General features: G+C 40.6%; 1 protein-coding gene across 3 annotated transcripts in view; it reads left to right on the forward strand.

Moving 5' to 3' along the window:
• The window catches only part of LOC124612886 (protein D3-like), a 71,491-nt gene that overhangs the window by 28,358 nt on the left and 17,721 nt on the right, over positions 1-25,412 (forward strand). For all 3 annotated transcript variants that reach the window (XM_047141335.1, XM_047141336.1, XM_047141337.1), the window contains exon 5: positions 20,875-20,950. In XM_047141335.1, coding sequence (XP_046997291.1) covers positions 20,875-20,950 — 76 coding nt within the window. The remainder of the gene's footprint in view (positions 1-20,874; positions 20,951-25,412) is intronic.

A 25,412-nucleotide genomic window follows, 5' to 3' on the forward strand; every position in this document is an offset into this window, starting at 1 on the left:
GGATTTGAAATCCTTTTGAAAACTGAGAGTGGAGCACATATATGGAGCACCACAGTCAACTCTCGTAGATGCAGATGTACCTATATAGGCCCTCCTCCAGAAAGTGGAGGTGACCTCTGTCAAGGATGGCACAGGGGGTGGGGGTGGAAGGGTTGGCTGTTTGAAGTAAGAGACAAATTCATTGACCTTGGGATGTAGATTCTCAGTAATGGGATAGATGAGGGCTCACGCTTGGGAGGAGAAGTTGCAGGGTGGCCATCAGTCAAGGAGTAGGAAATTGAGGGGAGGTGGTGGTTTACATCAATATGGGTGGTGGCCAGTCATAGTGAACAGCGACAGAGACGGACAGCACTAGGCCATTTGCTCTGAAGTATGGAAAGCTCAAGAGATGTCTACTTTGGCTGAAGTCAAGATTTCACTATAGTGAAGCTGCTGTGTTCTGCTCTCCAAAACCCTCCAGTGAGCACATGTGACCTGCCTTCCATGCACACTATTTGCCAGAAAATTCAGCAGTGAGCTGTAGGTGCCACTTGTTGGCAGTTTTAACAGGACAGGACTGACTTCGCTCTGAGAGGCAGCCAGCTTGGGTTGTGTAGGCATGGCAGAAGTTACACTGGGGGAAAACTTGCAAACTTTGCTGAGATGTTTGAAACAAATTTTTTAAACTAAATGTCTAAAGATATGTGGTGTCTGCTCGTTTGGACATGTCCATAAGGACAGACACCACTTATATATAAGGTGGGGGTGAGATCTCACCAGGCTCAAACTCTCACGGGACTCAGCGAAATGTCACGAGTAATGAGGATAGTGGACAAGGGGTGCTATATTGATTGTGTGTGGATGGATTGAGAATTTGGGTCTGATGGGAGGCGTACTTAAGTACTCCATGCAGTTGCGATTGCTGCTGTGTCCGGATGATGCAGTAGTCTGCGAATCTGCCTAGTAAGCAGGAGATTCAGGCTCGAATTCCTGCCTGGGACAAATTTTCGACATTCGTCATAGATTTAGTTCAGCGCCCACTCGCAGCCACCGTCAGCAGTTCCTTTGTGCCATGGCAGTGTCTGCAGTTCCTTTGTGCCGTAACTATTTCTTGACTGGCTGGCATAAAGCACATACCACCTCTAGCAGCCATTGTTGTAGTGTGGCAAAAATGGTGTGTGATGATGTAATTACAATAGCAACCGATGACCACTTGTTCATCTCAGCTTATGTGCATAGTGTGAAATCGGAGATGTGAGAGTGATACTACCTTCAAGCTTATTTGATAGCCAAATTGTATGTTTCCAGACATAGGTTCCTTATGAAATCTTAATCTGCTAACAAGTCCCCCTACAACCACTAGAAGTGGTTAGATACAGGCTCCCAGGTAGATGCTATTTTCCTTGACTTCCGGAAGGCGTTCGATACAGTTCCGCACTGTCGCCTGATAAACAAAGTAAGAGCCCACCGAATATCAGACCAGCTGTGTGGCTGGATTGAAGAGTTTTTAGCAAACAGAACACAGCATGTTGTTCTCAATGGAGAGACGTCTACAGACATTAAAGTAACATCTGGCGTGCCACAGGGGAGTGTTATGGGACCATTGCTTTTCACAATATATATAAATGACCTAGTAGATAGTATCGGAAGTTCTATGTGGCTTTTCGCCGAGGATGCTGTAGTATACAGAGAAGTTGTAGCATTAGAAAATTGCAGCGAAATGCGGGAAGATCTGCAGCGGATAGGCACTTGGTGCAGGGAGTGCCAACTGACCCTTAAATTGACAAATGCAATGTATTGCGAATACATAGAAAGAAGGATCCTTTATTGTATGATTATATGATAGCGGAACAGACACTGGTAGCAGTTACTTCTGTAAAATATCTGGGAATATGCGTGCGGAACGATTTGAAGTGGAATGATCATATAAAATTAATTGTTGGTAAGGCGGGTACCAGGTTGAGATTCATTGGGAGGGTCCTTAGAAAATGTAGTCCATCAACAAAGGAGGTGGCTTACAAAACACTTGTTTGACCTATACTTGAGTATTACTCATCAGTGTGGGATCCGTACCAGATTGAGTTGACAGAGGCGTGTTTCGTCACAGGGTTATTTGGTAAGCGTGATAGCGTTACGGAGATGTTTAGCAAACTCAAGTGGCAGACTCTGCAAGAGAGGCGCTCTGCATCGCGGTGTAACTTGCTGTCCAGGTTTCGAGAGGGTGCGTTTCTGGATGAGGTATCGAATGCATTGCTTCCCCCTACTTATACCTCCCGAGGAGATGACGAATGTAAAATTAGAGAGATTCGAGCGCGCACGGAGGCTTTCCGGCAGTCATTCTTCCCGCGAACCATACGCGACTGGAACAGGAAAGGGAGGTAATGACAGTGGAACATAAAGTGCCCTCCCCCACACACCATTGGGTGGCTTGCGGAGTATAAACGTAGATGTAGATGTAGAAGTCCTTATATTTACTGTATTCACATTGAATCACAGGCATAGTGCTTAAAAATATCGTGAGTAATGCAAGGTTTTAACAGAAGGCACAGTGTCTGTCACTGGAGTTTATTTGACATCGATGTGGCATTGCTTTATCCAGTATACAAGTGGAGATATCTGGACAGATGCAGATGATTCATATGATTTTAAGTATTCTTGTAGAAGATAGTGACTGAATTCCAGATTACACAAGAGATAGCTTGTATTGACGGTTTGAAAACGCTGTCATATAGTGCTACTGAGATATGTAGGAGTGTCACAGGCATGATTGCTTGCTCAGAAGCCACCTGTTCTCAAACTTCAAACAATGGTAGGTGAAATGTAACAGTGGACATTATTGGTTGGCGTCACGGAGGAAAGAAAGATGTAATTAAATTCATTCAGTTGAAAACTAGATACTACAGTAAGCTCTGCAAACCAGCCCTCTCTCTTTGGCTTTGGAGATAAAATACCATTGGTTTATATTTGGTGAATGAGTGAGTGAGGCACTGCAGCTCAAATCTCCATCTGGCCATTCAGAGTTAGGTGCTTTGTGTTTCTTATTAATCTTTTAAACATATGTCAAGATGATTAATGAAGAAGACTTTGTTGAGCTCCTTTCCTATCCTTTCCCACTTTTTTGTAGTCTTTGTATTTTTTAGTGAAACTTTGACACAGGTTTTTTTGAAAGCAACTCTCAGTGAAACAGATATTTATTTTGTGCAGGAGACAGTTGCACGTGTGGACAAAAATTTGATTGGCCGAAATTGAATAGTTCTACAGAATTTTGGTGGATATAGGAATTTGACTCACTACCTTCCTGTCATAACTGTTGGTCTTCTTGTTAACCCTGTGTCACAGAGCCTGTGGATAGGAACATAAAATATTTTCGGAGGACGTATTGATCTGGTGCGGATGGATGTGTGTGTGTGTGTGTGTGTGTGTGTGTGTGTGTGTGTATATACCTGTGTACCTGTCCTTTCCCCCCCCCCCCCCCCCCCCCCTCCTAAGGTAAGTCTTTCCACTCCCGGGATTGGAATGACTCCTTACCCTCTCCCTTAAAACCCACATCCTTTCGTCTTTCCCTCTGCTTCCCTCTTTCCTGATGAAGCAACCGTTGGTTGCGAAAGCTTGAATTTTGTGTGTATGTTTGTGTTTGTTTGTGTGTCTATCATCATGCCAGTGCTTTCGTTTGGTAAGTTACATCATCTTTGTTTTACACGGAAATAAATCTTTCATGAAACCACATTAAAAAGGTATTCATGTTCTAATGTGAGACTTATCATTGCTAATCATTATAAAATCACAGTAAATAAAACTTTTAACACAATAGTGATTAAACTATTGAAGTTGGCAGTATAGTAAACAGACAACAGGAGGCATGAAATCTACACGTTGTTGCCAACAGAGGGGTAACTTGGCTCAGGGATGTCCTGGGTGACAGAGAGGCCAGAACTGTTGTTGTTGTGGACCATCTGGAGGAGGAATGTTCGTCTGCCATCAGGTTGTACCAGTCTATGACTGCATGCCTAGTGCAGATTAGCAAATTTCATGGGAGGTAATCATGATTCGTGAAAGAACATTATTGAAAAAGCTGTCTCAAAACACGGTGTTTATTTGCATAAATGACTGAAATTAAATTAAAGCTGTTGTGATATGCACAGTGAGCAGACAGAAGGTTGCTACTAGAGTCACTATCATTAGATCATTATCATCATTAAGGCAGTGACTCAGCTTACTTTCCCACTCTTCCAAACACTGCAAACTTATAATTCAGGTGGCTCTAACCCAGCCCACCAACAGTGAAAATCATGCTTACCACGTTAACACAAAGTTAAATGATTAATAACTTTGCATATAGTCAGCATTTTCTGCTTTGTTCCAAGGTTGACTTTGAGCTGGAATAGAATCCACTTTTTGCAGACATGTGAATGAAAATCAATGTTGTAGGTTCTCATAACATAAAAGAAGACTTAAAATGCAGGAAATGTTGTAACATGGATTCATTTATGATGGTAAAGCATGAGAAAACGTTGGATTGGGAGAATAGAACTTCTGTTGGGACCAACAAAAATGTAAGTAAGAAGCAGAAAAATGTAGAATGTGGGGATGTAAAAATGGGATTGTACTTCTTAGAGGTTTCTAGAGATTAGCCACACAGAATTGAAACTACAGTCTTCCTGTATTTAGTGAACTTTCCTCTTACCAGAATCAATTCTGAAGAGCTACTTTCTTTGTAATTGTTCTTTCCTGCTAAATAAACATGTTCGTTTCTGGAAGAAATGCATTTTGAAGCAGGTTATGTAAATTTATAATTATGGTTCGATCCTGGATGAAATCTGAGCACCCTGACTTGTAAACATCAAATAACAGTGCTACACACACTCAGTCTGGATGTGGAATGATCATGGACACAAATCCAGTCATTAAAAAAATAACACATTTATTTAAACTATAATTAAAATAATCCAAAAGCTGTAACAACATACACAATTAAGAACAAATTTTTATTACACTGGTGTAGACATTACAATGGATGACATGGAATTTCACAACAGAATGTGGTTTATGGCCTCCCTTCAGCTGCCTTCACAAATACATTGACAATCAAGGCTCAGGAATATTCTAAAATATGCTTCTGGCTACAGAAACGTGGCTGTTGGCAAAAGAAAAGAAAAGAAAAAAGAAAAAAAAAAAAAAAAGGCAGCTAGGTGCTACCGGCAAAAATTTTACTGGCGCGCCCAAGCTGCCAGATTGCGCAGCAGCCCTGGGACTAGGAGTGGGGGGAGGGGGGGGGGGGGGCGAATTCATATAAACCTTGTTTCACAAAGCATCTAGCATCCAGCGCATGTTGGTCTATCGATTATTCGTATGACTTTGAAACGTGTTCCTGTCGGTTTTTGAACATTGTTGAACACATTCTAAGTTGATTTCTGAATGAATCATAAGTTGATTTGTGAATGCGTGCATAGTGTACATGATGTCTCTGTCAGTGGAATCCTCGTCAAATCTAGAAATAAACTTTCTTGCAGACAAAAGGGGCAATATGAACTGAGCGGAGTATAGCTGAACGAAAGAAAGCCAACCACTGTTTGGTTATGTGGTTGATAGGGTTTGCGAATGGTGAGCATTGTTAAGATTGCCAGCAAAATCCATAGATTCAGACTACCAGAGTGCGAATAAACGACAAACAGGAATAACAGGTAAGAAAGATTCCGTATTATCTTCTCTGTGTATCCAAGAAAATGAAATTTTGACAGAAAATTTTTGGCCAGATTGCTATACTAGCAAGGGCCAGTTGTACAGTCTCCGGCTAGCAGCATCTTTAAGGTCTGTTCTGGAAGTAGGGCGGAAAACGCGTTGTACGAACACGTAACGATGCCTAACCGGAGAATAATCGCGGGATAACTAAACTGGTGATTCTGGCAGAGTTAGTGAAGTTAACCGGCGAATAAGCTTAGACATCGGCAGGAATAGATACAGAATTAGTGATAACAACATAGTTTGTTAGAACGAGGAAGGAGAAGAAAAGGGGACATCACGCAAATTATGGAAGAATAAGAGTATTCCAAATTTATATAAAAATTTCGCACTACTACTTTTCGATCTCATGCTTGAGAAACTGGAACATATGAATGAAGTGTAAAACTATTTCCTAACGTAAAGCTTTTTGCTTGTGTTAGGCCTATTATTAGGCATTTGATATTGGTACTTTGTGAATTATGTTCTGTCTTGTTATAAAAATGACCATTTCTGCCAAAACAGTCTCGTTTATTTGGCGTGTGTTACAATTGCTGCAGTATTATAAATGCCTATTTAATTTTATCTCACAGACAGTGACAAAATATAGGTAATCAGGTCGAGAAACCACACCAGTCTTGGGCCTATTTGTAATTACAGCTTTTTCAGTATTAGACAACTACGTTCCGATTTTTCATGTAGCAAAACGTGTGAAGAACTTTGATTAGGTAACAGATCCTTTCGCAGAAAGGAAAGCACGTCATGTAAAGCTGTAGCAAGATTAGAGAGAGAAAATTTCTAGGAGCTAAGGATTGAAGAAATGTGCACTGTCTTGCTTGTCTCTTCTCTTTACTGGCTTTATGTATCCTACACTTAATTTTATGTCACACAAAGCAGCAAGTTGTTAGCTAATAGGGAATAAAGAGTGCAAATTTTCTGAAGAGTTTTTTTTTTTAAAAAAGAGGGGCAGGATGCCAAACCGGCCGACTGGAAGCAGGAGAGGCACCATAGGACATTTTAATTTCTGCTGTCCTGAATATAGTGTGATGGCATCCAGTACAAAATATACACGTTTCAATTCCACAGACCGAAATACAGTGAAGTGCGATAGAAGAATGCTGTGTGAAGAGGTGTGGCGCTGCACTTTGGCACACTTAAGATCAGATAACATGTCTTACAAATCCTCGGACATGTATGTTTTAAGTATCAGAGTCTTCAGAAAGATGTGTGCTACAAAATGAACGTATTCTTGAAAATTCGATTGTTTTTAAATTTTTGACGTCCTATTTCAAATGCTCGAGGGACACCACTGTCTACTATTGCCCCGGTTCGTAAATATCATAGATACGGGTCTGATGCGCAGAGCAGTCTTGAGTTATAATAGGGAAGCGGGTAGTCTCCATGTGACAGTGTTTACATTTAGTGATTTTGCTGTTTCCTCTTTGTCTACTGCACTCATGTCAAATGAAAACAAAATTGATTTCTTTGGCTGGAAGCTATCATGTGAATTAAAATACATTCACATAATTAAGGAAGGCTAAAATCCGTTATTAGTTTCAGATTTTATTTTATTTCCACCTTTCTGACAGTCAAGCATTAATTGCCATGCAGAACAATGAAGTTATTTTTATTGGTTTGCTGAAGAAATTTTCTTTTATTAATCTTTTCCGCTGAGGCAGTCAATATATTTGAAACAAAGTGTTTAATTTCAAACTATTGGCTAGTTTCAACTGTTTGGTGCATTTCAAGTGTACGTTTTCATCTTCTAGCATGTATGGCATTATGCCATAACAAAGGACCATACACGAGATAACAAAGTACTGATACCCAAGGAAATTTACGTCCCGAAATCACATTGAAAAACTTAATATCGGGTCGATGCCTACTTCACTGGGAATCTGGGAGTCATTTAAAAATCAGCTCTTTGATGAAGAGCCACTTAGAAGAATTTATAGCCCAGAAGATCACACTTTTATGTCGTTATTAAAAAATTTACTGGCACATTTGTGTGATATATCTTAAAATGTAATACGTGCAAAAAAGACCAACATTATATTTGAAAGCTTAGCTTCTCTTGCAGCGTATTGGCCTTAGAGACCAGTATTATATGTGAAAGCTTTGTTTTTCTTGTAGCAACATTATATGTATTAATTTAAACCATTAACTTTTCCTGTTTGTGTATTCGTGCTACCTAACAGTGATGTTGTTATTGGCTGACTACACCACGTGTCCGAAGCTCTGAATATCCGCTGTCATCGGCTGGCGAGATCATGTGACATGAGCTATGACTGGCTTACAAATACGCATCACAATCTCGATTTCAATGCTTCGGAAAGTAACATGCGGTGTTTGGTGGAATTCAAATTTATACATTCGTAATACGAAAATATGCAGTGTATATGTTACTGCACATCAAACAACTTTCCAAAAGGTGTTTCGTCTTCTAAAGTGCCAGAAAATTCTACGCCCATGTGTAAAACCATAACCATTCAAAGGATTGATAAGTTATACAGTTCTGAGAGAAAATATACTGTCAATTAGCGGGGAAAAACGATGTTTCCACCCGGGAGAAAGTGTATTTTTAACCAGGATATCCGGGAATTTTTTTTCCTTGTCCACGTATACACCCTGTCTTCACCTCCAGCCCTTATTGCGATAGTTGGATTCCTTGTTTCTTGTTCTATCCAGGATTTCACATTTGTTTAAATTATATTTCATTCCACACTGTCTCACGGTTTCTTTCCAAGCATCCAGCTGTTCCGGAATCTCCTCCTCTGTTTCCCCAGATCATAAAGTCACATGCAAACACCATTGCTTTCATCTTTTCTCAGGTTTTTTCTGCCACCTTAGTCAGTATCTCATCAAAGGCCACACTGAAGAAGAGAGGTGACAATGCACTGCCCAGTTTCATACCACTTGTTTGACGGAACCAATCCATCCTTTCATTTTCCAATTTCACATAGCTCAGACTTCCGCAATACATCTCCTCCATTCTTCTTGTCCATTTTTCAGCTTCCCAGACCGTTCTGCTACACACACTAAGAAATGCCTTTTTCTGTATTGGGAAAGACCATCACGAGGTTTTCCCCAAATTCATAGTGGTGCTTGTGGAACTGAATCACTGTAAACATGAAGCAACAGTTGACGTCCTAGGTCTGAAGCCATGCTGCTGCTCTCTCAAATTGTTCTCGCCCCTTGTTTGGATTCTGTTTTCCAGAATCTTTCCATGCATTTGGTGCAGTGTGGTACAAGTGTGACTCCCCTGTAGTTTCTACAATCCTTTCTTGAATGTAGGGGCAATTAGTGCCCTCTTCAGTCTTTTGGAGTCTTCTTCAACACGAACCTCATCACACGAAGCAGAAATAGTTTCCCAACCTCCCCTGCTGCCTTCATCATTTCCAAAATTATTTGGTCCACATCTGGTGCTGTTCCTCCTTTCATCTTGGCCAGTGCCATTTCCATTTTTCCGTGTTAGGTCCTCCCCCTCCCCCCTGCCTCCACCTCCCCACCGCCCAAGAGTTTACTTCTACCTCCTTTAGCCAGTTATCACATCCAAGGCCATTTGGATTTAGCAAGTGCTCAAAGTACTCCTTCCAAATTATCTTCAGTGATCCTTTTTCATTTTTAGCCATCATTGTTGCATCCTGTCTCAACTGGCTTGTCTCACTTTTGACCATTCCAGATAGTACTTCTTTACTTCCTTGCTATCTTCCTCCATTATCTTTATCCATTCTTTCATCCACTTTCTTCTCTCCACAGCCAATGACATATTTACCACTTTCTTCTTTTCATATTCTCCTCTTGCAAATTTGTTCCTTTCTTGGAACCATCCTGAAGGCTTTGTTCTACCTTTCCGTTACCGACTTACATGTTTCATTCCACCACGGTATCTACTTCCACTGTTTTCTGCCACTTGTCCTAACACATGCAGCTGTCCGCAGCTCTTGGTCTCGCGGCTGCGTTCTCGCTTCTCGAGCATGGGGTCCCGGGTTCAATTCCCGGCGGGGTCAGGGATTTTCACCCGCCTCGAGATGACTGGGTGTTTGTGTTGTGCTCATCATTTCATCTTCATTCATGAAAATGGCGAGATTGGACTGAGCAAAGGTTGGGAATTTGTACGGGTGCTGATAACCGCACAGTTGAGTGCCCCACAAACCAAACATCATCATCGTCACCATCATCATCATCATCATCATCATCCACCACATGCAGCTACTGCAACTTCCACCACAGCACTTTGGCAACTATTGCCACTGCTAAAAAACTTAATTTGATTGAACTCAGCAATGACTAACACATCCATTAACACATCTGTATAAATGTCCCAGTGGCTGGAAGAGCCCAGTATTTAAGGAAAATTAAAAATGTTTAACCAGAATAATTGTGAGAAAGCTTCCTTCACGTAAATCGTAAGACTAGAGGTATACAAAATTAAAGCTTAATGATGCTTGTCTTTGAGTTACCCTAATCTCTGAGTGGAAGCCAATCAAAACAATTTAGCTCATGACTGATCAAAGGGGTGGTCACCAAAAAATTTACTCTTAACCAAGGAAGGAAGTCACACTTGAACAATCTGAAATATTGCACTGAACAAGCAGATTAATCTCTAGATAAGTTTACCAAATAAGTGGGTGCCTGCAGTTCTCGAAATCTATGGAACCTAAAGGTCAGTTATTTACCACAATTTCAGTCAAATTAGGGAATAATTTTCAACATTAAATTCCATCAGGCACGTCTCAGAAACTGGTTGATGTGAAGGCCCAGTAAGCTCCGTTGGCTGCACCACTCAGCCACCCAAAAAACATCGGTATCACTGGGCCATATTTACATACAAACACGTTGGCTGCCACAGCTGGCTCTTTCCAAGTTGCACTGCCAACCACAAATGGCAACTGCCACTCCATTAAACAGAGAAAAGTCACAGAGCCTAGCTTTTGCCTGCAGCATAGTAAAAAAACACTCCTTACCCACGACAGGCACTGCTATTTTAGCTGATCATCCACAAGACACTTGCTGACTGACACTGTATGGTCTCCCTCCACAGGGCTTCCTTTATCGTCACTGCTGCAGCTCCCAGAGAGCCACCGAGTTAGTATAGCCTGGAAAGCAGCTGCAATCTTTGCTGATCAGTAGAGGACCAGCTCAAAACCCATAACCACTTGTCGCACAGAGAAGATATAACATTCATATGTATAAGTGTTTCTTCTTTGATGCTTTGCATGTGATTTTACAGCATTTTGCAACTCTATAATCAGCATGATGATCAGTTTCACAGCAGTTGTTGTGGAGATTGTCCTTGAAAAGAAGTTTTATTGCCCTTGCTGCAGAGTATACCTGTTTTGTAGGTATGTATTCTCATCATGCGGGTGTAGAAAGGCATGTAAGAGCAGTCAGCTTCATCCTATTTCCCATCTGCCTCATGTTGTGTGTTCTTAGCTACACGTAATAAATGTGTTCTTGTCTTTGCTAGCCATTCTTCTTGGTTTTTACTAATCATTCTTCCTGTTTGGCTACTTGTTTATAATTTTAGGAGTAAAGTAGATCACTCAGAATAACAGAAACATTTAGTTGTTGAAAGTCAGAGACAAAAGTGAAAGAAAACTTACTCGCCTTCGGAGTCAATCTATTCTTCAGTTAGCATGTGCATGCACACTCGCACCCCCCCCCCCCCCCCCCTCCACACACACACACACACACACACACACACGCGCGCCCACACACACACACACACACACACACACACACACACACACACACACACACATGTCCCCCTACATAGTGCTGGCTAGACACACAATGTCGTTATAGGAGTATGTCAGGGGACTGTCAGCTGTGGTTCGTAGAGGAAGAGGGTGGAGGCAGGAAGAAATGTTGGGCGTGGATAGCTAGTGGCTCTGAGTAAGGCAGCTGGTTCCCCGTGTAGGAATGTGGGAGGGAAGGGTTGTAAGATTTAGGACAGGAGGATCAGTAGTGAAGTATGTGTTGCAAGCATAACTCCTGACTGCATAGTTCAGATAAACTGGTGGCGGTGGGAAGGATACTGATGGCCTGAGTCGTGAAGCAGCCATTGAAATCGAGCATGCTGAGCTTAGCTCCGGTTGTGCCACTTGGTGGCCAACTTTTGTTCTTGGCCAGAGGATGGTGGTGGCCATTTATTCTAGTGGATAGGTGGTTTGTTATCACATTGACATTAAAACCTGTGCAGTGATTGCAGCAAAGTTGGTATATGGCATCGCTGCTTTCACAGGTGGCCTTGCCTTTGATGGGGTCGGAGAAGCCTGTGACAAGACTGTAGTAGGAAGTGCTTGGTGGGTGGATTGGGCAGGTATTGCACTTTGGTCTTTCGCAAGGCAGGGGTTGGGGGTGGGAGTGGCATAGGGATCGGTTAGGATGTTGTGTAAGTTGGGTGGATGATGTATTACTACTTTAGGTTGGCTGGGAAGGGTCTTGGGTAGGATGTCCCTCATTTCATGATGATGGATAATAAATGCTTCGAAGAAGGATGTGGATCAGTTGTTCCAATCTGGGTTGTATTAAGTGACGTAGGAGGTGTGTAGGGATGTGGTGTGGGAAATCAATTTATGGACTAGGTTTGGGGATAGTGCCTGTCTGTGAAGGCCCTCGTGATCCCTTCAGAATACTGCTCAAGGGATTCTTGTCACTGCAGATACGGCATTTGTGGGATGGACAAGCTGTATGGGAGGGATTTTTTGGTGTGGAAGGGATGATAGCTGTCGAAAGTAGGTACTGTTGGTGGTTAGTGGTTTTAATAAGCAAAGAATGTGGGTGGAGCCATGAGAAAGACAGAGGTCACATTGTGTGAAGTACTATAAAATATGTAGACAAAATTTTATCACGATAAAAGCACTGTAACCCATGCTGACTTGAGTGTGAATGTTTGCAGATGTCACACTGACATCACCTCAGATTGTTAGTATGTGCGTGTGTAGTGCAGCCAGTTGTTTATTTGTTACCAGTTGTCTCGCACATGTTTTCCAGCTGCTGTCTAAGATGTTACATTAATTACACAGTGCCAAGGAAATGTAAAACACCAAATAACTCACACAGACTACAATTAAATAGAGAAGTGTTGGATGTATTATTTTATGACCTACAGGAAGAAAAAATAAACCATTAGTGAAAGCATTAATCTTATGGTTTGGAGTGCATTATATTTTGGAATAAAGGAAGAATGCTGACTAGAGTTATTCAGCATTGTTCACACAATGTTCCTAAGCTATATTTGGAGTGGAGAAAATTGCAAAACTCACAAAAAAATTGTCAAGGTGTATATAAGTCTGTGAAGAAGTTCATAAATAATTTGCACAATTTATTTACTTCGACAGAAAAAGCCAGGGTGTAAAGGCTACCTTACAGAAGTAGACTATATACTTATGAATAAAGAAGAAAGAGTGAGGCAGATTAAATTGGAAGAAGAGAAAGGGAAGGGAAACAAAAGTGTACAGAATCTACTTCTACATCTTCAGCTGTACTTCCTTCTTCATCATCTGAAGAACCAGATAAGGAATTTACAAGTTCACATGAAATTGACATTGGTGGTGAGTTTTTAGAATGTAGTTCTGAGCAAAGATTTATTACTAAAAATTAGTGGTTGCCAGATGGCATCTGAATGTAAAGCATTGTGTGTATATTCTTCAGGCAATAGTAGAGGCACTTGGTCACAATACTGAAGAGCTCTGTAAAAAAATCACCTCTTCATAGAATCAGACAGAAGGCGGGAGGAGAATGCTCTGAAACAATAAAGTCAGCCATCAAGAATGACATCCCTGCAGTTCATACTGTTCATTGGGATGGTAAACTGTTGCCAGCATTGAATGTTAGGGGCCCAAAGAAGAAAATCTTCCAGTCATTTTTACATTTGAGGACAGTGAACAGCTTATTGGGATTGTGGAATAGTTCTGGTAAAGAGGAAGTGAACACTGTTCAGAATGCATTAAAATACTGGGATATTGACAACAATGCACAAAATCTCTGCTGCAACACAGCTGCCTCATACTCTGGCCGTTCTAATGGGGCATGCATCTTACGTGAACACAAAGAGGAGAGGAAGTTATATTTCCCATGCCTCCAGCACATGTATAAATTTATTTTGTTGTTGTTGTGGTCTTCAGTCCTGAGACTGGTTTGATGCAGCTCTCCATGCTACTCTATCCTGTGCAAGCTCCTTCATCTCCCAGTACCTACTGCAGCCTACATCCTTCTGAATCTTCTTACTGTATCCATCTCTTGGTCTCCCTCTACGATTTTTACCCTCCACGCTGCCCTCCAATGCTAAATTCGTGATCCCTTGATGCCTCAGAACATGTCCTACCAACTGATCCCTTCTTCTAGTGAAGTTGTGCCACAAACTTCTCTTCTCCCCAATCCTATTCAATACCTCCTCATTAGTTACATGATCTACCCACTTAATCTTCAACATTCTTCTGTAGCACCACATTTCGAAAGCTTCTATTCTCTTCTTGTCCAAACTATTTATCGTCCATGTTTCACTTCCATACGTGGCTACACTCCATACAAATACTTTCAGAAACGACTTCCTGACATTTACATCTATACTCGATGTTAACAAATTTCTCTTCTTGAGAAATGCTTTCCTTGCCATTGCCAGTCTACATTTTACATCCTCTCTACTTCGACCATCATCAGTTATTTAGCTCCCCAAATAGCAAAACTCCTTTACTACTTTAAGTGTCTCATTTCCTAATCTAATTTCCTCAGCATCACCCGACTTAATTCGACTACATTCCATTATCCTCAATTTGCTTTTGTTGATGTTCATCTTATATCCTCCTTTCAAGACACTATCCATTCCGTTCAACTGCTCTTCTAAGTCCTTTGCCGTCTCTGACAGAATTACAATGTCATCGGCAAACCTCAAAGTTTTTATTTCTTCTCCCTGGATTTTAATACCTACTCCAAATTTTTCTTTTGTTTCCTTTACTGCATGCTCAATATACAGATTGAATAACATTGGTGAGAGGCTACAACCCTGTCTCACTCCCTTCCCAACCACTGCTTCCCTTTCATGCCCCTCGACTCTTATACCTGCCATCTGGTTTCTGTGCAAATTGTAAATAGCCTTTCGCTCCCCGTATTTTACCCCTGCCACCTTTAAAATGTGAAAGAGAGTGTTCCAGTCAACATTGTCAAAAGCTTTCTCTAGGTCTACAAATGCTAGAAATGTAGGTTTGCCTTTCCTTAATCTTTCTTCTAAGATAAGTCGTAGGGTCAGTATTGCCTCACATGTTCCAACATTTCTATGGAATCCAAACTGATCTTCCCCGAGGTCGGCTTCTACAAGTTTTTCCATTCGTCTGTAAAGAATTCGCATTAGTATTTTGCAGCTGTGACTTATTAAACTGATAGTTCGGTAATTTTCACATCTGTCGACACCTGCTTTCTGTGGGATTGGAATTATTATATTCTTCTTGAAGTCTGACGGTATTTTGCCTGTCTCATACATCTTGCTCACTAGATGGTAGAGTTTTATCAGGACTGGCTCTCCCAAGACCGTCAGTAGTTACAATGGAATGTTGTCTACTCCCGGGGCCTTGTTTCGACTGAGGTCTTTCAGTGCTCTGTCAAACTCTTCACACAGTATCGTATCTCCCATTTCATCTTCATCCTCTTCCATTTCCATAATATTGTCCTCAAGTACATCGCCCTTGTATGGACCCTCTATATACTCCTTCCACCTTTCTGCTTTCCCTTCTTTGCTTAGAACTGGGTTTCCATCTGAGCTCTTGATATTTATACAATTGCCTCTCTTTTCTCCAAAGGTCTCTTTAATTTTCCTGTAGGCAGTATCTATCTTACCCCTAGTGAGATAAGTCTCTACATCCTTACATTTGTCCTCTAGCCATGCCTGCTTAGCCATTTTGCACTTCCTGTCGATCTCATTTTTGAGACATTTGTATTCCTTTTTGCTTGCTTCATTTACTGCATTTTTATATTTTCTTCTTTCATCAATTAAATTCAATATTTCTCCTGTTAACCAAGGATTTCTACTAGCCCTCGTCTTTTTACCTACTTGATCCTCTGCTGCCTTCACTACTTCATCCCTCAGAGCTACCCATTCTTCTTCTACTGTATTTCTTTGCCCCATTCCTGTCAATTGTTCCCTTATGCTCTACCTAAAACTCAGCACAACCTCTGGTTTAGTCAGTTTATCCCGGTCCCATCTCCTTAAATTCCCACCTTTTTGCAGTTTCTTCAGTTTTAATCTACAGTTCATAACCAATAGATTGTGGTCAGAGAACTTATTTTAAAAAATGTATTTGAATATAAAGTACTATGGTATAAGAAGTAATGCTGACATACCAGTTTTTAAACATCTGAGAGAAAAATGGAAAAATTCAGTGTTAGTAATTTTTACATTGGCAAAAAGATTTTGGATTTGTTCCTTAATGAGTCAGAAATTAAGGACATCTTACACTTTCTTGAAAGTGAACTAGATTAACTGAGAGTGAGAGGTAATACAGTGGACCCATAGAGCTGTGTGGAATGTTTCTGAGAAAAGACCTTTTTTGGGGGGGACTGTAATTATACCCTCCCCCAGCAATGAATTGGGCAAGATGGATGACAAGAGCAATTTATTGCTTAAAATGTTTCTTCTAAGATCACAACTTGAACTGTCCATTGAAAATAAAAATGAATTGAGAGCTGCCTCTTGTGATGATGAAGTAGATGTACAAACCAAAGTTAAAGCAAATTTGGACAGAGAGAACCTACAAATTTAAAAGTTATTATTTCTGTTTTTGTGGTGAACTTGATGGACCGTGATACGGTAAAGTTTATTATTATTCTGAACAGCATTTATTATTAATTTTTATTTGTTAATTTACAACCCCTAATTCAATCATATCTTTATTTCAAAGGAAACATTAGCCGACTTTGTGTCAAGCAAATCATTGATGTGTGCTCTTGCCTGAAGATTATGGACACTAATTTTATTCAAAAATGCCCTTCTTCATAGACAACCAGAACTTCATATGTAGACGATAAGAAATTAAGGAGCTAAAGGCTGTTAACGTCTCTGTTGAAAGGTGTCTTAAATTAATGCAAGATTTTGATGGACTACTGATGGCGGATGAGGACCACTAGGAATTTTATTGTGTTGTGTTCAGTAACATCATAGACTGTGCCTGGATTGAAAGAAAGGGAAAACATTCTTTAGAATAACTAACACATCCTAAAAAGCAACTGGTATTTAGTTTTGTTGTTGTACTGTCCTGAAGAACTTTTACACTGACCGAAAGCTGCAAACCCTAACATTCCCAGTATTAAAATTTGTTGCACTGGTCGATGTGGTTGGTCATCCTGCTGAGAAAATCCAGCTAATAGAAAACATTTAAGGGGTGAGGTTAAAATATTTTGGAAACTAAAAGTTTTGGGCAAAAAAAAAAGGTCGTAATGTCCAGGAAGATAGCATATTGTTTTGACAACCAACTGAAGTGGATAGGGGAGAGATGTTATGGTTGTGGAGGAATGAGGATAGGGTGTCTTGGCTCTGAGTCCAGATCATGAAAATGCCATCAGTGAACCTGAACCAGGCAAAGGATTTGGGGGGGGGGGGGGGGGCTATGAATATTTGCCCCAGATGACTCATAAAATTGTGACATAGGAGGGTGCCGTGCAGTTGCAGATGGCTGTTCCATAGATTTATGATCATAATTCTCCTCAAAGAAATATTAGTTGTGTATTATGATATAGTTGGCAACATTCATGATGTATGAGGTAGTGGGTTTGGAGTTTTAAGACTTGAGAGAGGGGGTTTAATGGTAGTGATCAACAGTGGCAAGCCCATGGAAATTAGATATTGGTGTGTAGGGAGGTGGCATCAGCAGTGATGAGTAGTGATCCACGAAGTAAAGGAGTGGGGATGGTGGAGTGTCAGCTAAGGAAATGTTCAGTATCTTTGCTGAGAGAGACAAGGTTAGAGACAAGGTTTTTGGCAATTGATTGGGGGTGTTGGTCAATAGGAATGGAAATTCTTTCAGTAGGAGCTTAATAATTGTCTAGAGTGAAGCATCAGTGGCTATTGGGAATGGGGCTGAAGGTGAGACCTTTGGATAGGATTGAAACTTGTGTGGGACTGAAGATTTTGGTGAAAAGGTTGACAGTAATGGGGTGTGTTTGGGTTCTGGCTTTTCATGGAGTGTTGTTACGGTGTTTTAAAGGATGTGACAAACTGAAAAAGTCAACTAGGTAGGGTCTTAGTGTTATGAGAGATGATGTGGAGGGGAGGGGAAGTGAGGTTCATTGTGATTAGGGTAGATGTTAATGGACGGTGGTGGTCTGAGGTGGGAGAAGGATGCCAACAGATTAGACAATTTATGGAGGTTGTGTTTGAAATACTCCTCCGGGTATTGGAGGGCAAGGGTTTAAATTTTGGAGATGTGATGTATGTAGTTAGGATTGCACAGTAACAGTATCTTGTGCAGGGAACAGAGGTTTTCAGAGACCCCTGGGTCATGCATATGTTTTTCTGCAGTATCAAGTTTATGGAGATAAGAACTAGCAGACTCTGAAAATTGGAGCTCATTGTGGGAGGAGGAGTGGGATCTTTATGGTTACTCTGTTAAGGGGGCAGGGTGGGTGGGGGCTTTATTCTATGGCTTAGGTAACAGTTGAGGAACAGGATGTGGGACTGGATTTAAGCTAGGAATAGGGATACTATTCTGAACTGATGCAGATTGATGGAGCAGTGGTCCAGTTGGGTAAGGATGGTGCTAGGAAAATGAGAAATGATGTGCGAAATGGGACAAATGAAAGTGTTAGATTTTTGTAAAGGGAACTGGATAAGAGTGTGGGTTTGGGGAATGAAAAGGACAAAAGGAGGGTTACGGGGTTGTTCTTTAATCTTGAGGATATTTGATGGTGTGTAAGTTATGATGCATGGGAAAGAAGAAGGAATGGGAGCAATGTGTGAGGAGGATGGGTGGATTTGGAGATGAAATATAGTTAATTGTTAGAAGAGCATTGTAACTGTGATCGGTGGATGGTGGTTCATAGAATAGTGTGCGATGCAGTCAGACTGCGAAGTGCTACGAGATGTCAAAAAAACCACATTGGTTGGGATTGCTGTAGCACGTGCTTAACATAGGCAAGAGGTGAGTGGTCTTCTTTAATCCTAAAATCATTTAAATTGTACCAGAACTTTCCAACTATACTTCTTATTTAACATTTCTTGCATAGTGTTGGTCCTGCTGTCACCATCAGCATCTGTGTTACTGCTACTGTCACACATACAAACAGTTCCATAATAGATTCAGCAGAAAGAGAAGTAATTTTCTCCTTTCTACAAGCATTTAAAATTATTGACTGGGCCACTTCAAGTTCAACAACATCTAGGACTGCAACATAGAACACTCATCACCTTACCATTCTGCCTTTCTGATGGGTGATCACATGTTTGGACACAAATATCCCTTCTTCCATCAGGCAAAATTGTATCACCAAGTGCCAAGTGATAGAACAATGACTTTTGTCTGAGAGGCTACAATCTGATACTAGAGGTACGATTATCATACATACATACATACATAAGCTTGTAGCAACTGAGTACATACCATGACCCTAGTTTGCGGGGGGGGATCAACGATCAATACAGGTGAGGCAGCCTATCAAATAAAATTTTTTTTACAGGACCATTGTGCTTGAAGTCAAAATAATGAGCATAGATAAGGTGCGTCTGCAGCTAGTGGTCTAGTGGCTAGTGTTGCTGCCTCTGGATCACGGGGGTCCCGAGTTCGATTCCTGGCTGAGCTGAGGATTTTCTCTGCCTGGAGAGTGGGTGTTTGTGTTGTACTCGTCTTATCATCATCATCATCATTTGTGACAGTGGCGAGGTTGGATTGTATAAAATACAATTGGACTGTGTAAAAATTGGGACTTTGTACAGGCTCTGGTGACTATGCAGTTGAGCGCCCCACAAACCAAACTTCATCACAGATAAGGTGAATAGAATATTAAGTGCCTGAGTAATCAGTTTTCTTTACTGTAAGTGATTGTGATGCAATGATTTCACTGTTTGTGATCAGTTTGGTTACCAGTTGTTCTTTAAATATGAAATGAATGCTTCGTATAATGAGAGAATTCGCTTACAGATGTCTGAAGTATTACAATCTCTTAGCTGTGAAGTATTATAATGTCTTAGGTGTGAGGTATGTGGCATGCTACTTACTTGCATTCACAGCAATGACTAAACAGAAAAAGGAACTCTGGAAAAACTCACATAAAATATAACAACTTATGTTAGTGTTGTTACAACCATTTTAAAGGCCTCCTTTATGTTTAGTTGGCCTAAGCTGGATGCCCTTGTGTTGCAAGAGTTCTCCAGAGTACTTTACAAAGAGGTAAAATGATGATTACTTAAACATTGATTTTAATTGGGTTATTAACAGAGACAGGCTGAGTACATTTTAATATAGATTCCAAGAAATTATTAAATGTGCATCCACAAATTAGTAGAACTTAGTTGTGTTTGTATAAGTACTATTGCAGACCTGTTGTTTCCTGAATGAAATTTGATGTATATTTGCAGGTGAGTAATATGCCATCCATAATTCTGATATCCTTTTGAAAATGTGCAAGAAATTCAGATCAACATATGTGGCAGTGATTCAAATGTAAACAGTAAATATTTTGTGAAATATGTATTGTGCATATGTGACACATTGTTCCATAACTTTTTGATATCATTTCTCCCATTCTCAGTACAACTCCACAGTAATCCTTGGGAGTCTGCAGAACCACTGATGCACTGTACAGCACACTATTTCAAGGGAACTGAATTTCTTGCTGCCCATTGTTTCTTTGAGTTTTTTTAATGTGTGCCTCACGGTTTATGTACACTTAAAAACATTGATATGATATGATATGAATTTGTGGATGGAATACAAGTAATGAAAGGAGGAATGGTAGAACTTAAGATGGAAAAGCATGCAAGCGCACATGTGTGCTTGTTCGGGCATTTACTCTTTCTAGATTGCTTATTATTCAGAGCATATGAGAACAATTATTGCAGATAAAAAAAAGGAATTAGATTTTTAGTACCCTTACCAGTTGTACTTACTAGTTAATGTTTTTGTATTGAAATTTTAAATTGAGTCCTTTGTGAATTGAATCTGTAATAAAATGCTTTACTTTTGTCAGGCCTGCATCGTTACTGTTTCTTGCTATATAAACAGCCAGGCAAATTGACATTTGATGAAAAGCGCTTGACAAATAGGTAAGTACGTAATTTAGTTACTTGCACCATGCTAAATCTAATAATTAGAAAATAGATGTTTGACTTCTGTCTTTTACATTAAAAAATACTAATTTTTTGCTACTCTGGAGTACTTATTTATGGAAATTCTGTTGTTTTTTTTTTGTCATTTAGAAACTGAAATATTTTTTCCAATTATATCAAGTGAATGTGATAGCATTGCTACATTTTGTAATGGAGTTCACAAGCCTGCCCTCTTAATGGTGAATGAAGGACTGTGCTATATCAATGCAACACATATACCTTGCTGGTGAGACACATGGGTTACACAGGGAGGCTACTTATCCAGAACACCTGGGAAGCTGGGAATTCACAGGAAAATCAATTTTCTTGAAGTGATAGGGGAAATCTGTGGGAATTGTGAAAGTCTCCAGGGGTAACTGAACTGTATACTGATGAAAAGAATTGTTGGAGTCAGTTTGCTAGAAATCACTCTGAGATTTGTCTTCCAAAGTAATCAGTTATGGAGTCGCATAAGGAAAGATAAAGAAGGGCACTGAATTATAGTGTTTGTTGCTTGATTACAGTTACCTCTGGTATATTTGCTGATAGTTTATTATTGACTGTTGAGTTCTATGGCTCCAGAAGCATTTACCGTTATGGGGTTGTGAATGTGACAGTGTGTGCAGGAGAATTTGTCACATAGCCATGAATTTTGTCAGTCACATAAAACCAAGGGTGATGTTTTTGTATTTATTTAAAGAAATCAATATTTGAATGTATGTTTTATAGAGCAGCCTTGACTAATAAGGTCTCAGCACTCTTTTACTAATTTAAGTGCAAAGTGAAACTATGCTGACACCGCAATAACATGCTTCAAGCCAGCAGTGCATAGTGTCCCGATTGAAATAAGATGCATTGTTGTTGCTATCAAAGTTTGTTGATATTATATTCCAAGGATAACAGTTTGAAGTGTTTTTTTGCAAGAATTTATCATATTGAGATTATCGCATGTTGAAACAGCATGGCTGACTGTAGTAACAGTGGAATTTCCTGGATGGCTGGAGCTAATAACTTAGGACTTACAGTACTGATGATAAAACTGAAATTCCTAGCCGAACTTTGAATAATCAGTAATAAATGCCATGAAACCAAAAAAAATTGAGGACAGTAAAGTAAAACTAAATTCTACATATAACAAAAACTGATTCAGGAAAAATGTGAATTTAAACTTGTAGAAACATAGGAAATTCTTTTGTTGAAACAAAATCATCATCCTGTTCCAGATGGTCATCATGCAGTTTTTGTCTTTTTTCTTTTGTGAAGTACAGCATATAAATGCAATTGCCCCCTACAGTATATTGTAGGGTCGAAGCGTGAACCCTACGCTGGTGTGTGGATCAGCTGATAACAAAACTGGATAAAACCATTGGTAAACATCCCTGTTTATGATAGGCCTCTATTCTTGTCAGTTACATCTACATCTACATCTACATCTACATCTACATTGATACTCCGCAAGCCACCCAACGGTGTGTGGCGGAGGGCACTTTACGTGCCACTGTCATTACCTCCCTTTCCTGTTCCAGTCGCGTATGGTTCGCGGGAAGAATGACTGTCTGAAAGCCTCCGTGCGCGCTCTAATCTCTCTAATTTTACATTCGTGATCTCCTCGGGAGGTATAAGTAGAGGGAAGCAATATATTCGATACCTCATCCAGAAACGCACCCTCTCAAAACCTGGCGAGCAAGCTACACCGCGATGCAGAGTGCCTCTCTTGCAGAGTCTGCCACTTGAGTTTATTAAACATCTCCGTAACGCTATCACGGTTACCAAATAACCCCGTGACAAAACGCGCCGCTCTTCTTTGGATCTTCTCTATCTCCTCCGTCAGACCGATCTGGTACGGATCCCACACTGATGAGGACCACTGCTAGAGAGAAAGTTGTTAGAATCAATGTCATAGGTGGCCATGGATGCACAGCATGCAAGTGTCAGTGTTCCTAGTCTCCAGCTGGCATAGATTACATTGCACGGCATATCTGATGACGAGGATTTGATTTTTTGGGGGGAGGGGGGATGGGATGGGTGGGGAGGGGAGGGGAGGGGAGGGGAGGGGAGGGGAGGGGAGGGGAGGGGAGGGGAGGGGAGGGGAGGGGAGGGGAGGGGAGGGGAGGGGAGGGGAGGGGGTGGTCTGGGGTGTGTGTGTGTGTGTGTGTGTGTGTGTGTGTGTGTGTGTGTGTGTGTGTGTGTGTGTGTGTGTGTGAGTGAGAGAGAGAGAGAGAGAGAGAGAGAGAGAGAGAGAGAGAGAGAGAGCTGGTTGGTTAGTGTTTCTCTAATTCCAGTGTTCCCACTCCGAAACTCGTAGCACGATGGGTTGGCTATTTGTTGCCTTTGGGCGGCGATGACCTCATTTGCCCTGGTTTTCTTGTTCAGTCAGATCCTCCAGAAGCTGTGCATAGCTGTAAGATTTCACAACTTCAGCTTTCAGAAGTGCTGGCTGGCATCTTTCTCTTAGTCCCTGTGCTCTGAATATTCCATTTTGCTCAGTGGTGACTGGATTTCAGGCTGCTGACCCCTTCCCTCTATTTTGTTGTACTGCTGGTTGACACAGGAACAGTTCGTCACCCCAGCAAAGCTGTAGCACATCAATATACTTGGAACTTTATTTAAAAATTGATCAAAGTATGATGAATGAGAAAAAAAAAAGCTGAAGAAATAGCTTAAGTGTGGGTGGTCACATGAGCTGAGCTTGTGATAAGGTGGGTTTGAGGTGGTGATCAGATAGTGACAGCTGGGATTGAAGGATAGTCTTTTGAGAAGATGTTGCCATGCATGTGAGGATTATATAATCTATCTGTTACTCAGGCAATTCCGACTTCTTTGCGTACTTGCAGGAGATGCTCATATTTTATAATTTTGCTGATAGTAGATTTTTCTGTCAACTCTGTCTTGTAAGGGGTAACAGATCTCCTTCGTGCTGCTGCTACTACTACTCAGCACAATAAAAAGTTATATTTATCAGAGAGAAAGAAATAAAGAGAGTAAAATCTACATACATACATACTCCACAAGTCACGATATAGTGCATGACCACTAGTCATCCCCTTTCCACTCACAAATGGAGTGAGGAAAAAAGACCGTCAATGTTCCTCTGTATGCCCTAATTTCTTTTGTCTTTGTGGTCCTTACAAACAATGTACATTAGTGGCCGTGTAATTATACAACAGTCAACTGCAAATGCCTATTCTCTAAATTGTCTCAAAAGTGTTTCTTGAAAAGTGTTGTTCACTCCAGGGATTCCCATTTGAGTTCATGAAGCTTCTCTGCAATATTCGTGTGTGATCAAACTTACTGGTGACAAATGCTGTAGCACATCTCTGAATTGATTCAATGTATTCCTTTAAGCTGACATGGTGGGGATCCCATACATTTGAGCAATACTCAAGAATGCATTGTATCAGTGTTCTGTATGCTGTTTTCTTTGTAGATGAGCTACATTTTGCTAGATATCTCCCAATAAACCACAGTTGACTATTCACCTTTGCTACTACTGACGTAATGTGCTCGTTCAATTTCATGTCACTTTGCGGTGTTACTCAACATGGCTGTGTTAAGGGACTCATTACTAATACTTTGTTCAAACATTATATGATTAATTTTCCTACTCATATGCATTAACTTTCAATTTTCTGCATTTAAAGCAAGTTGTCATTCATCACACCAAATAGGTATTCTGTCAAGAGTTGTCCTGTATCCTTCTGTAGTCACTCAGCAACAACGTTTTCCTGTACGTTACAGAATCACCAGGAAACAGTTACAGTTGCTGCTCACCCTCTCTGTATATGTATATAAAGAACAAGAGCGTTCCTATCACACTTCCCTTGGGTACTACTAAAGATGCCATTGTCTCTGATGAACACTTGTCGTCCAGGACAATGTACTGGCTTCTATTACTTAATAAGTCTCGGAACCGCTCACATGTATGGGAACTTATTCCCTATACTTGGACTTTGGTTGGTAGTCTGCAGTGAGCACAGTGTCAAAACAATTTCTGGAACTAGGAATATGAAATCTACCTGTTGCTCTTCATTCATGCCTTACATTCTATTACATGAGAGAAGGGAAGCTGCGTTTCACATGAGTGATGCTTTCTAAACATGTGCTGATTTGTGGACAGCTTTGCTGTTTTGAGGAAATTTATTGTATTCAAACTTACAATATGTTCAAGAACTCTACAGCAAACTGATGGTAAGGATATTGGTCTGTAATTTTTCAGGTCCATCCTTATATCTTTCATACATAAAGGAGTCGCTCGTGCTTTTTACTAGTTGCATAGGACTTTGTGCTTGGCAATAGATTTGCAGTAAATGAAAGCTAACTGAGGGGCCAGTGGACTCTCTGTAAAACCGAATATGGATCCCATTTGGACCTGGTGGCTTATTTGTTTTCAACTCATTTAGTTGTGTCTTAATGCCAGGGA

This window comes from Schistocerca americana, chromosome 4 (genome assembly GCF_021461395.2).
Source record: "Schistocerca americana isolate TAMUIC-IGC-003095 chromosome 4, iqSchAmer2.1, whole genome shotgun sequence".
NCBI lineage: Eukaryota > Metazoa > Arthropoda > Insecta > Orthoptera > Acrididae > Schistocerca > Schistocerca americana.